The sequence below is a fragment of the Pocillopora damicornis genome, chromosome 4 (assembly GCF_964200805.1).
Source record: "Pocillopora damicornis chromosome 4, jaPocDami1.2, whole genome shotgun sequence".
Classification (NCBI taxonomy): Eukaryota; Metazoa; Cnidaria; class Anthozoa; order Scleractinia; family Pocilloporidae; genus Pocillopora; species Pocillopora damicornis.
In genome coordinates, this window is record NC_142673.1 from 18,852,759 (window position 1) to 18,867,358 (window position 14,600).

At 37.7% G+C, this 14,600-nt stretch overlaps 1 protein-coding gene across 2 annotated transcripts in view; it reads left to right on the forward strand.

Annotated features, from left to right (window-relative positions):
* Nucleotides 1–14,600, forward strand: part of LOC113668741 (uncharacterized) — a 31,754-nt gene continuing 17,154 nt past the window's right edge. The window contains exons 1-2 of one of the 2 annotated variants that reach the window (XM_089205388.1): nt 1–76; nt 4,440–4,540. In XM_089205388.1, coding sequence (XP_089061514.1) covers nt 4,480–4,540 — 61 coding nt within the window. In that variant the 5' untranslated portion in view covers nt 1–76; nt 4,440–4,479. Of the gene's footprint in view, nt 77–4,439; nt 4,541–7,587; nt 8,141–14,600 lie in introns of those variants that run through there. The other variant, XM_089205386.1, reaches the window with a different exon arrangement.

Consider the following 14,600-nt stretch of genomic DNA (forward strand, 5'->3'; position numbering starts at 1 on the left):
ATTGTCCCGCAAAAACAGAATAGCCGCTTCCTCTCTTGTTTGGACTATCGGGTGGAGCTATCTCTTAATTTTTGACGTGAGTACCAAAATTGCGTATACCCCTTTCTCTAGTACGAGGAATAATGAAATGTTTGAACTGCGGTCGCGTCAAAGGTTTCCGGTGTTCAGCGATCTGCTGCATATCCAGGGGTTTATTGTTTAATTATTGTTTTAGAATCGAAATCTATCTTTAAACATAAAAATGTCTCGTAAAGAAATTTCTGATAAAATTCTCGATAAATTTGAAAGTAAGTTTGAGACAATCCAGATTATTTCGATTGAAACAATGTGTCTGAATATCCCTCTTAAAAACATGAGTATCGTTCATAACGTCGCCTCTCGAAGAGATCTCAGAACACCTTTCAAAAGGTAAATAGGCAAGCAAATTTCTATATCTCGTGCACTTTTCTTCAAGGGTGAGGGAGACATTATTACTATCAGTATACATAATCAGACTGCTCTTTATGTGACGGATTTATAACGGAGGTGATTAAGTTAGCGCTTAATTCAAGGGTTGATCATACACTAGCGTGGATGAACTAAAAAATGTATAGCTTGCCCAGCACTCAAACAGCGATAATCTCAAAGTTTATTGGGGTCTTTCGATGCTCTGCTAATTCCACTTATCTTCACCCGAATGGAACAAACGTTTTAACTTCTAAGCCGGGTGATGTCAAATAAGCTACGTCAAGATATCTCCAATTTGCAAACGGGGAGAAAATGAGAAGCTGGCCTTAACAGAATATTTATGATAAAGACCAGGCAGGAATAATTAATAGGGAACAAAGGTAACTCTGGACAGATGAGATAATATGGCCTCAGAAATGACAAATTGTACCACATATGACGATCCACGATCGTATCGGCCATAAACAGACATTGTTCAAGATCAGATAAAGCTGTGTTTATCCCCAGTAATTCGGATTGAGGCAACAGGCTTGTTGAAGTTTCTAAAGCTTTCCGGCTTATGAGTAAAACACGATTTAACTCTTAAGAAGAAGCGTCTTTATGTCGATTTATGGCTGTTTGTCACCTCTGGCTTGTCATTAAACAAAAGTAATCAGTATTATAACTTGGAACCGCGACCACGTTTTTATTTTGCATGTTTGTTTATTGTTTATTTGCTACTTCACGGGTTTGATCAAACATCAGCATATCAAAAGCATCATAACAAATATTACACTAGACAAACTTTGGCGATAAAAAGTTCGTCAGCACAGACATCTTTTTCAAGATCTCTTTTTTCAAGGGTTTAAGTCTTAGACATGGGGATTAACGGTCCACTATGCGGTAGTTCATCTCAGTTGAATTAGCTTTACTGAAGTTATGATGTGAGAGTCTCAATGGGGAGACGGCACCTTTTACGGCTAAATATTAAAATTTCGGCCAATTTACGGCTAATGGTCAATATCTTTCGATTGTGGTCACCAGAAATTTTTCTACGGTTAATTTTTTTTTACGACGAAAGGTTAAAATTCGTCAATTTGTACGCCTAACGGATAAACCTTTTGGCCTTTTCCCGACCCTCTAAAGTGTGTTGCCATTCTCCTTGGACGGATGTTGTTCCATCGCGCATTTCTCTCTCTCATTTCGTCAGGTTTCTGAGACAACAGTTGACAGAAAATTTTATTTTTCGTGTTTGAAGAATAATTTTCACATGATATTGCTTCGTTTCGAGCACTCTTACTGAAGCTTAGTCACTGCTTATGATAAGTTGGAAAGTGTTGGTCATTTTCACGTCATATTAATCTTATGCAAGGTACACTCGTGTCAGGCAGGCACAGACATTAAACTGCTGAGCCTCAGTGATGTTTTACATAAAAGTGAAGTAAGTTGCTTTCAAGGATGTAAAAGAGTTATTCACCAAGTATCTGCAACGAAAACTGAAGTGATTCGAAGCTTGTCATTGAAATTCTTAGAGGGGAATGAGATGTTCTTTTCGAATGTCTCCAGGATGACTCCCTATCCATCCATCCATCTTTGAGCAGCATCAAATCTCGTAGAAAGATATCAGCAAATAAAACGTAATTCTGTTATTGTAACGAAGCTCAATGAATATTTAGATTTCGAAGAGGTTAATTTAGTCACCCTCTGTCATGAAATTTTTTGTACAAACTACCTCATTAAGCCTAACACGCTATGAACATCTTGCCATTTTAGCCTTTCAACAATACAGTGTTTGCCTTCTTCTGTTCAGTTCCCCATAAACTTTCTTTGAAGTTTATGCTGACCACTGTGATGCCCTGTTCCTGATGACCTGTTTCAGGCTTTTCCTTTGTTCACGTTGTATTGAGCCGCAAAAAAAATTAAACTGATGTCGTGAATAAGCTTCAAACGGTACGAATGACTTCTGTCCCCTCGCGTGTGTTCTTTATTCATATTTTTTTGGCTTACAACAAACGAGCTACGCATTTGGTCGTGTGTCCTAAAATAAACAAAAGGGAATTGGTTGAATTGAACATTGTCTTTTGTTTGATTTTCCAGCTTACCTCTACATTGTGATCTCCAAGATTTAGGCAGATTTGCATGTCCGTGACTAAAAAATCGATCATGACCTTCTCTTGAATCTGTTTTTATGAAGTCATCTATGAACCACCAGTTGTTAAGTTTCTCACCTTTATAGACACTTTAACGACTACCCCGTTAATCTTTAAAAAGGTTTGGCTCGTGTCTTTTCTTTATTTTTTAATTTGTTTATTTATTTAGAATAGTTTCAATTTATTCAAGTAATCCCTTGTGAATGACATACAAAAATAATTATTGCCCGAAGAATTGCTCAATTTTTCCCCTTACAAAAACCCCTCTCAGGCTATAAAACAAAGTATTTCAGAGTTCTTGAGCAAATGTGAATTTGTACGAAACCCCGACCCTTCTAGCATCGCCTGCTGTCACATTAAATTTTCTTGTTTATTTAATTAATTCATTTATTAGAAAAAGCAATTTAAAATGGCTTCACCTTGAAAGCAAATAATGGAGACTGTATTTCATACTTTTCACTTATCATTGTAGATCAGCTTTTGGGATTATCTGTCGGCTGTTGGGCCTGTACAGGAGATTTTACAAAATTATTATCAAGAAGTAATTGGAAAAAAGCTATCGTTTCCTGTAGAAAAACAATCGGTTTAACCGTATTGTACAAAAACCTTGCTATGGATTGTTGAAAATATCGTTATTATTACAATGAGAAAAGCTCTCGTTCCGGTGAATCATTTTTCGTACCAAACGACATATATTTTATGATAGAAATTGTAAAATACCAGGAATAGAAAACAACAAAGTTGAAAAAAATTCGCCACTGGATAATTCGTTCCACATGTTGTTGTTGTTGTTCAGGTTCAGCCTTCCCACAGTCCTTCAGTTTCGGACAACACGATCGCGTTCTTCCTTTGACAAGTGGATTTCCGGCCTTGTCATTAGGTCGTAAATCAACATCACTTCCGCTTGCTAAGTATTCATGGCTGAGCTCCCCACAGACCTTATGTTAGGCAAATGGATTAACACTACAAGATCTCAAGTAGTGATAGCCTCGAAATGTTGCCAAAAGTGCGCAAAAACTGCACACTCTAGAAAGTAAATTTGCGCAAAGTAAGATTTGACTCCCACAACGCATGAATTTAGCAGATGATTTTCACATGTGTAGTGTCAAATGTTAGAGCCCATCCCAATAGCGCTATGTGATCTCCCGAAGGCGGTATTTGTGATACTAATATGAGTAATTAGTAGTGATATAATAAGCAAACCAGTTCTAACCTGACAACTGCCGAATGGGCTATTGTATCAAAATCGTTACTCCACGCGAATGTTTAATTCTTACTCTAGCTAAATAGTTTCTTAGCAGAAAACCGCTTCAAAGAAAAAAAACTCGCAGGTCTCCAAATAAAACGGAGGTTGGAGTTGTTAAAACGAGAGAGCCTTGAATGGGTTTGAAGGGGCAATTGGTTTATAACACTTTTGTGCGGTTAGACCATATGTTCAGTCGCGACTTGTGATTGGTTTGCAGCTGTGAAAATTCTTCAAAGTCTTCCTTCTTTTGCACATTACATGTTGTTGGCCGGAATGATAGAAGAGTCCAGTGTTTATCGATTTAAAACTCCCTTTCCACTCTCTGTTTAGTGCGGACCAAAAGGAAGAGTAAATAAAACAGATCGCAACGGGTTGGAAAATTTGGCTAAAAGAAATAGGTCGTAAGGTCCTTGCTAAGTAGCCTTAGCTGTCATATACTCGTATATCAAATTCTCCCCGCTCTTGACACATGTCAGGTAAGCGATGACATCTGTGGCAGGTAGCCCCGCTAGAAAACTCTCTTGTCATGCCGGTCATTGCTCTGTTATCTGTTGCACGCCGCAACATCTGAGTGGACATAAGAGAGTATATAAGCACCTTGATTGTTTGTATTCCAGTCGCAGTTAAACAAAGTAACTACTTGCCTTCTGGCCGAAAATGGGACCGTCCCGAGCATGGATGCGGATCTTTTCTATGTTGATACTGTGTATTTTTAGAGGTAAGTGGGTTTTATCTCTTTCTGTAAATGTAAATATGTAATCCGAGCAAACCGATATTCGGTTCGACCGCCCCTTGTCGCGGGTCGCGAAGCTTCACTTGATTTATGCGAAAACTTCAGCGCAGTTTAAGCTAAAGCTATAAATCACTCACTGGGATTTCCTCTCGTTGTGGCAGATCCTTAATAGCTCCGAAAGTGGTTCGTTTAGAGCGAAAAAACAGCGAAATAAATCTGAAGCACAAGTCGGCGAGTTTACAAAAGCGTGTTTGTGCTGTCGGTCTTTGACAGCGGCACTGGACAGTGAATTGGAGTCGCGTCTAACTTGTAAACTTTGCTGCTCTGTAGCAAACTGAGCAGTCTCCAAGAAATAGGAAGTATTATGAGAGAAAAGTAGGGGTTTGAGTTAGTTTTTAAGAGTGTAAGGTGTAAAAATGACATATGTGTGAGAATGAGTTATGGTGTCCGGAATGTGGTCTGGAAGAAGGAAATGTACAGAGCCAAGATAGGGTCAATTCGAAGCGAAAATTTGCGTTTGAAATGCACATTTGGGTTCTCAATCTCACAAATTATCGGTGATGTTAATTCCTTTAATCCTATCTGTTAGAAAAAGCGGAGTATTTAGCGAAGATTCTTTCATGAATAAAAGTATGTTGTGTGCGGACTCATGGGGTTTCAGTGGGGTCGTTCTTACTTCATTTTTCACTTTTTGACACAAACTGACTGAAATCCTCGGCGCCCTACGTAGATTATGAATAATATTTGAATTAGTTTGTGAAAGTCGCACCAGCAGACACGCTACTCCGGAAGGTTTAAGTGAAAGAGCGTTTTTCGGCTCAAATGAGGACCAAGGACCATTTTTTTCTAACTGATTCAATTAAGAAGGCCTGCAGGAAGGTGACAAAAATTAACCAAAGTCGAACAGGCGCCTTGCCCGGATGTCACAAAGATTCCAGCGAAAATATTACCAATTACAGCTTTCCTACATTTCATGATTGAGTAATAACGTGGTGACAAAGTTCTCTTTTCGTCAGCACTTAAATTTTCGCCTAACAACTAAGTACTGGGACTGAGGCTGAAAATTTGTGTGTCCAACTAATTCAAGCTTGCATTCATGAGAATTTTTTTTTTCTTTGGCGGTTTCCAGTCTGCCAGACACCCATTCGCTTATACAAAACAGACATGAGGAAATTTTTATCATCTCCTTCACCTCAACACCACCGTAGTAGCCAGGAATATTGTAAGCTACTACTGGCTCTTGAAGAATTATCGAGTTGTGAGATTGATTTCTTATGAAGGTGTTAAACTCATCAAAAAAAAAAATTCGTTGTTATCATGTCTGTAAAACTTGAAGTGACCGAGATGCGCTTTAGTGTGATTCTCTATAAAAACAACATACAAAGAGTGGATCAGTTATCCGTAGTTTGTTGCTTTATCGATATTTGCAAATATGAAAAGCCGGGTGTAGTCAGAGGGCACAACAAGGGGATTCGGTGACTTAAAGCCACCGAACAAACTGAACAATTATTAGCGGAAGAATTAGTAAGATAGTATTTATCGCGGTTTTGACCTTTGTGTAAGTTTAAATACAATTTTACACAATCCAATGTCTTTGTTTATCCCGCTGAAGGACATTCTTAAGCCTTTTTTTCAACATATTCCTCAAGTGGCAATTTCTCCCCAATAGAAGATTTCATTTTTTTTAAAGAATTAGCTCACTATAAAAAGATAAAGCGAGTCCGACAGGATTCGAAATAGAAACGAAAGAATAAAATGAAGGTATAAACAGATGAAATATGCAATGTGTATGCAACGCAATGTGTATCATGCATTTGCCTTTCATTTTCGTAGGGAATGCGTAGACATTTAACGCGCCGGATATTATCCTCGAATGTACTTTTGTGCCGTGCATTTTTTCCTTTCTGCCTGAGTGCATTAAAAATTTTTCTTTTTCAACGTGTCGGTCATTGTTGCTAGTAATTCTACATTTGTTATATCTCATTTTAAAAGTGAGTGTGCCTCGGTCTGTATTTCTGTGTCAACCTTAAAATAATGGCCTGGGGTGAGAATTCCCTCACTTAAAGGGGACGTGTAGAAGAATGTGTAAGACTAAAAACTAAATGTGAAATCATTTGTGCGATAACTGCTTCAGACATAATAAAGTTGTAACTATTAACACGATGGTAAGTACACAAAGCGGATTTAACTTCCTTGCGTTAGGTTCATCCTTTGTTTGCAACGCAACAAAAAAGATGATTGAAATAAATACAGCTCACCCTCATGAGTAGGTTAATGCCTTCTCTTGCGGATTTTTCTTTTTATGGAATTAGTTTCGAACCCGTTTTTAGGAATAAATGGCCACCCTCCACGCAGAACAATAAATCTTTAATCCGCGGGACATTTTCGTTACCTTGTTAGAATGTACAAAGGTCAAGCTTGGATTAGTAAAGTGTTCTATGATGCGATGTAACTCATCTCAGGCCTCGACTCTTCTCGTTGGGTCACTCTCGTACCTCTCTCCATTCGCATGGGTCTGTAGTGCGTTTTGAGAAAAATTTAAATTATTTTCAGCTCACCTGGTCAGCAAGTTTTCTCTCTAGCATGTAGCGTTGATAACTTTGTCTGTAACGCGTACCTTTGCTGTCAGTTTTCTCGAGATTACAATTGATAATCGGTACATTTGATACGGCACAAGATATTTGCATAACAGAGATTTACATTAGATACTAGTGCGTTTATTGAAAGTTTGACTCTGGAGTTTTTGAAGTTAATTTATCATTGCAAGACCACTTTTGGTGCGGTGAAATATTCTGAAGAACATTTCATATTTTTCCCTCTGTATGTCAAACAATTGAGATTATTTTCTCTTTGTCAACAAGTCAAAGACATGTAAGTACATCGATAACTCAGTCTTTATCCCTAAGAGTTTTCGCGCTTGACTGTTGTGTGCATAATCCAGTTACCAAAAAAATTATTTTAAAATAGCAAGTACAATATGAGAGTGAATTTGTAAACTCCTGCGCGACAAAATTTTTATATCAGCATTTTAAACTAAGGCTCAGATGTAATTTCTAGACGTCTTTGCATCCTCTGCTGTGAGCGTAACTGTCTACCGTGCTTGTAGTTCTTTCAAAGACTTTCAAAAATTAACCTAACCCTAGTTTTGAAAGCTTTTCCATTTTTTGAGATAAAACTTGAGCGCGGTGTCTTATTGGCGGAAACCGAGTTGACAATAAAAGGCGTCTGCGTGTATTTTAATGGCATGACGCGCGCATTACGTAGTACAAGTATTTAATTCATTTCCTCTCGACATGTTATTGCTAATGTAATCACTCTTTTCAAGACGCCGTTCGTAGTAACAGGAGTAACGCTGCAAGACCTCACAGACCAGTCGATCGATAACCTTAGCACTACTAATCAGGGAAGGGAACATTTCAGTCAACATTTCAGCAACAATGCGGATGAAAGTCTACCACGAGTTAAATTCGGGGAGAAAACGACCGCGTTGGGTGATACACGTTGTAGTCATAGGATTTATCTTGCTGCTTGTTTTGTTGGCTAATATCTTTGTACACATTTTTCTTCCATCCGGCGAGCTATTAGGTAAGTTTGCCACTAATTTAAACCACTCCTGCCCTCTGCTGTGGTCTATTTTTTTATTTTCTTTTAAGAGGGTGTACTAATTCGAAAGGGAAAACAAATTAGAACAGAGGCCCTTGTGACTTCTGTTGAAAATCGTGGTGTTTTCTATTTCGCATAGCTTTCACTAAGCCCTAAACAATTTCAGATAGGTCAATATCCTTATCATGAAGCGATTTCGTCAGCCAGCTTTGCATTTTGTGCGTCCCTTTCAACCATGTAGAGCTAGCAAACATGACTACAACGTAGAGACTGTCAAAATAACTACATTGTGATCACGCGCGAAGGATTAAGTTCTCTTAATTTAAACGCCCTTCTTGATTCTGTTGATAGTTTCTGATATTTCTTTACTTAACTTGTGTGGTAATTTTTACCTGTTGGACCTTATTTAACCTCTTACTCTTTGATGATGATGTGCCGGGAAATTGTTTCGCGAGGCACTTTCTGCTTCAGTTATATTCATCTTGAATATTTATTACACGGGATTATTTCACTCCATGGAGGAAAAACCAATTACAACTGTAAACCCGTTTTACTCGGTTGATATAGCTCTTTCTAATGATGAGTCCGATCAGAAACTAGCTTGTAAACCTTGTTAAGTGTTTGAGTTTTACAAACCTTAGAAACAACATTTCAAAAAGCCATTCCCAAATACCTTCCTTTTGTTTCGAAGGTATGCTTTCTATTTTCACGTAGACACATCAAGGTGTGAAATAATGATGTGGGTGAGAAAGTGACCCAAAAAAAAGAGATTACACCCCAATCTTTATCAATTGGATTTCCCCTGTGTTCCATTTTAGTTCTAAAATCTTGTTATTCACGCGGTACAAAGAGTATTTTGTTTTTGCAAATGCTTTAATGAAGCACAAGTTGCTCGCTTTCGTATTTGTATATGTTTTAATTTGGAGTGACGTGCGAGGCTAATGTAAACACTTGGTGCGGTTCATAATCCTTCCTTCACAATACGAAGCTTTTACAGGTCCATTATGTCACTTAAAAAATGTGACGGGTTTGATGATAAGCTAAAATCCGATCCTCAGCCTTTGTTACTTCCAGAAATGTTTCGATCGCAAGACAGATGCGCGAATGAAATATTGTAATACCAAACGGCAACGCGATTATTCGATACTCTTGTCTCGACTTTCTCATCTCCAAAGGAAATGTGTTCTGCGGTTTTCATTAGAGCGGCCTGAAGAAATGTGGGCTAGTCACGTCTGTTGATCATACTTCAATCTTGGCAAGAAATGTTCGATAAGACACAAAAAAGTTTCTTGAAAAAAATCGATTTTGCTTAAATAAAAATATATTGGGAAATGGGTCAAAACAGGCCTTTTGGAATCCACCCCCTAACTACCCCTGGGAATACTTTTGACGGAAATGCCTGCGACTTTACGTGGTGGTTTTTCTTGGAAGACAATGCTTTACTTGATGTGGTTAGCATTCTAGGAAGCAAAATTAATTTACAATCCATCACCGCTAAAAATTTTGACAGCCGAAATAATATTACGTCCCGGTCTTATAATTTATCGCCAGCTTACTGGTAATTTTCTATCTTCGGGAAAACCGGTTTGGTTGTCTTTTCAGCACATGCGGTGCTGAACTGGTTAAAAAAAGTCTTTCGTTCAATTTACGAACATTTTTTCTTAATACCGAGTGACGCAAATACCTCGCCAGATGAACTACAGAAAACATATCCGCGGGAAGAACAGAACTGAAACATTTCTCCTTTTGCTGTACTAGCAGCAGAGGAAATGTTGTAATCTCAGTCTTTCATTAACGAACTTGTTTCTAATCGCGATCAGCATTGTTCAAAGAGATATTTCTTTGCCTAGGAATCTATCTCAACATAGCAATTTAAGATGTTACTGTTGGAACTCCTGTAAAAGGTATCATGGTGGCCTTACATCGTTCGGTTCGAGTTTTTAATGTAAAAGATACTTATTTTAGGATAGCTGTTTTGATGTAACCATAAAATAATCTTTTAGCATTCCTGAAATAATAGAACTGAGGGCTGTTCAGGGAAATTTACACCATAAGTCGTGCATAAGTTAATCAAGGAATAAAAGCCGATAGAAGGATGTAGCACTTCTGGTTTCAAATCTTGAAAACTAGAAATGATCGAGGAGGATACGAACATAACATGAAGCGTTATATTTTCAATAATATTTTTTTATCATTATTGATATTATTGTGTTTAGTGAAATTATCTAGTAACTAAACTCACATTGACAAAAAAAAGGCAGAACAACACCACTGAGGACTTCACTGCCATTAGTTACAACTTTTACAATCACTTAGCTGTCTCTTGATTCTTATTTTGTCAGTCTTTAAGTTACAACTTTACAATCACTTAGCTGTCTCTTGATTCTTATTTTGTCAGTCTTTAAGCTACTAAAAACAGCCTTTCGTTGTTATATTGAGTTTATCCCAAACTACAGCAGTCCCTCGAGTCTAACTTTTCTGAACCCATTTCATCCTCTCTCGGAGGTCGTGTTCTCCAATGAATTATACAATTGCAAGACTTCTTTCCCTTCGAGAACATATATCTACCTTTCCTGTATCACAAGAGACGATCAAGAAGCGACCTCAAGATAGTGACTAAAATTCTTTAGGGTTTCCTTCCTCTATCGCGGTTAGACCGTTTGAATTTGGGCGTATCAAGAAAAGTATTGATAAACACGTGTAAAATGCCGCAAGTGAAGTAGTTGTTATTTTGGTCAGACTATAAACTTGCGCCGAAATATTTTCAATCAGCGGCATTTTACATGAAAAGAAGGACTAGGTCCTGGTAGGTTGTTAATTTTGGCATTATTATATGTTATGATGATTTTCGGCTACTACGTGCTGACAGGTTTTCGCAAAGCCGCCTTTGACTCCTAAGAGTGACTGATATCAAGTTTCTCCTTACCATGTCACCCCTGAAACAAACATTAAGGTCAGGAGTATAAAGGAACTGATCACCAACTTCAGAAGGTCTTGATTGTTAGACAAATTCTCCTTGTCGGCACCCTAGGAAATGTTTAGAGAACAGAATGGAGAGTGTGCATACTGATGTTAGGGTGGAAAGGGTTTAATTGTAGGCCTCCTCCAAAAACCTTCATTTGAAGTATTTTAAGGATTATGTCTCTCCTTATGAAGCCTCCTTAATGTATATTTTGAAGAGTGGCTTAAATGGTTGAAATTCTATTCCTCAACACTTGATATGTTCTCGTTAATTAAAAAGTCGGCATTTTTACGGCTCCGGCAAGTCCGATCAGTTATGAAAGGAGATCTTTATCAAACAGTATAGAGATACATGAATGAAGAGAACAGTTAAAATATCAAGACGTCTTTCTCTCTGAGACAGCAGATTGATTTTCAGTCGAAGGCTTAGCGATAAGCACAGCTTAGTGTGCGAGAAATCTAAGTTATGGCTATCTGAACGATCAAAGTTATAGTTTTCTATTAAAATATATTTTTAAGTAAAAATTCTACAGGATCAAAAGAAGGGCGAACTGATTACTTAAGACGCTCTAATAAAGAGATCGTGACACTGCGCTTTAGAAGAGGTTGCAAAAACTGAAATAGAATCAAACGATGATTTTATTAGTGAAAGAGGTTTAAAAAATTACAAATGTCACGTATTTTATCTTTACCGAAACAGCTACTTCACAGTACAAATTCAATTAAGGGCATGGTGCATTGAGGTTGGTACATTGGGTCTTACATTATTGACTTGCGAAATCTAGTAAACAAACTGTCAAATGGTTGCATGAATTTCTGTAGCTAATTAGTATACAGTTGAACAGAGGGAAAGCTGGAATTGAGGCCAGAAACTGACTCTAATACCTCACAAAAATTAACTGTAGAGGTAACAAGTAAGCTAGCTTTTGAAAGTTGGATTCGAAGAAAACAAACGTTTGGGGAATTGTGAATAACCAGTCGAAAAACTTGTAGGGGAAAATGACTCTGTTCTGATGTTGTCTTCGTGAGAATTTTTGTCTGATTAATATGTTACGGCAGGTGTTATCTAATGAACCACGCTGTTAAGCTTCATTTTTTCCCAGTTTGTCTGAAGTTGTGAGTTATTTTCTAAAGCCTTTTTTCGGTTCAGCTAGAGGGAACCAAAACTAAGTAAATTTTAATTTCAGTGTATTTGCCTTTTCACAAACAAATTCCATCGACAAGTCAATGGTCGCGCACATTTTCATGCATACATAACCAATTCAACTAGTGGTTTATCTTAGAGTATTCCTCTGTTGAACAAAATGTACCAATGAGAAATTTGCTCAGTTGAATGAAAATCGCCAAGCTGTTCGGCCGCGGTTGTTAACCTCTCGTTTCAAAGTGGGAGATCTAGCAATAGGTATGTAACCCCCATTGTTGATGTGTGACAGGAGATGCTGGCAGTTTTGTTCCTCTACCTTTACCTGATGCAGTTCTTAGGCTATGCTAGTGCTTCATACAGAAGTTCGGAGAAAAAAACTATTTCTGTATCTATTTCCCGGATAGATGTAAGATAAAACGACGGTTTTCTCAATTAGGAGACTGACAACCTTCGGTTCTAAGATAATAGAAAATTGGAATGCGGTTCATCGAGAAAGCAAACACCATGGTTTAGTCGTGCTTCGTGTTAGGGTTACAGATAGAGTAAAACGATCTAATAAACTTATTGAATTAAACATCAAAGTTCCCCTCGATTTTGAAGAAAGGTGAAAATTTTCTCAATGCAAAGAAAACACTATGTCAAGAAGATGCTTTGCAGTTGACTTTCACTTGTGTCGGGATATCACTCGAAAATGAGAGAACCTTAATACAGCGTAATGGACGTTTTCTGTGAAAGCAACTTGAGGAATACTTTTAACTTAATCAGGGACAGGTAGAAACAAACGGGCGAGTGCATGTTTGATGATATTACGTGGGAAAACTAAGCAGTCGTTAAAATATTTTCAAGCTCTACGAAGGCTAAGCTTGCAGGATCTCCTTACCCCTCAGTTGCTTCAATTATCGCTTAATAAATGGGCCTAGGGAATCTTAGCACAAAAGAGAGCAAAGATTCGTCTTTGCAAACGTTAGTTTTACCAATGAAACTCTTAATCAGATGCCGTCTTTGCAGAAGCCATTTAGAAGCGGCGTTTTAGTTTTGTAGTGCGTTAAATAGAGTTCTGCCATTTAATTCAGTACTTTGAAAAGTGTGCTTGTTGCCACGAAGATCGCCCAAGTTGTTCTGAGGCCCGTGGAGAATAAATTTCAAGGTTAGATTTTAAAACAAGAACAATACATCTTTATGGCGGCAGTAATTCTTAGCAAAATTACTATTGCAATTGTCATACAATTCAATTTGGACTCAAACCGATTGAAAGTAGCCAAGTTTTAGAACGATTTTTCAATTTGCGATAAGCGATCGTTTCGACTTTGAATATAATCGAATGTAATCGATTAATTAGCACAACATAATAGAAATATATAACAACTTAACCGTAAGAATTTACTCGGAAATATCATAACGTAGCGTTTTTTTTTTTCAAGCTCTCGACACCAATATCATGATCGCAAACCAAACTGCATGTCGAAGGCGCGTGTAATACAGTGATTACTTAAGTAGCTAGTGCCTTGGTCTGTGTGGCATGCCCCCGCTAATAGATTTAAGCTTCCGAACATGGAATAGAAGAGATTCAATCGATTACTTCCTTCCATTAAAGTGTGAAAGTTGTTAATAGACCATCAGTGGAATATTGTTTTGTTTGATGAAGGCGTACAATCTTAGGCAACTACATGTTGTTGGTTATCCGAGTGGTTGACCAACGTCAGCTCTAAATAGCACTGAATTCAACTCATGTAACATTAACAGAAACCCTACCAAAAAAATGTATCATTGGTCTACGGTTCTCGCCTTTGAAGTTATAATCACCTGTTTGTAAGAACACTGTAATCCCAAAACAATTTGAGGATGCCCAACACTGGAGATTAACTGTGGAATGAAACCTCTTCGAAACAACCAGAGCAATGTAAAACTGCGTTAGTTATATGTTGTGTTTTACTTCGTATCTGCGAAGAAAAAATGTTCTTTGGAGCCGAATTTACAAGTTACTTTTTAGTTTGAGAAGTGAAACATGAAGCAGAATGTTGTGAAGACATTACAGCCAGAATTACAGCAGGTTTATACGTTGCGAAAGGTTTAGCACTCTGAGGACAGTAAGACAGTATTCAACCGACTTTTGTTTGCTCAACTGTAGCTGAATGACTTTGGTGTAATTTGCAAGAAATGAACTGAAACTTATACTATGATGAAAGCCCTGAAATGCTCTGAAATACCGTTTTCCTTTAAGGGAAAACGAATCACTCCATCATGGTTCAGCACAAATCAATTTCACAGATCAGTTCGCCGTTACAATATACAAATATCAACAAGTTTGGTTTTGGCCTTGTTCACAAGGTAGAATTT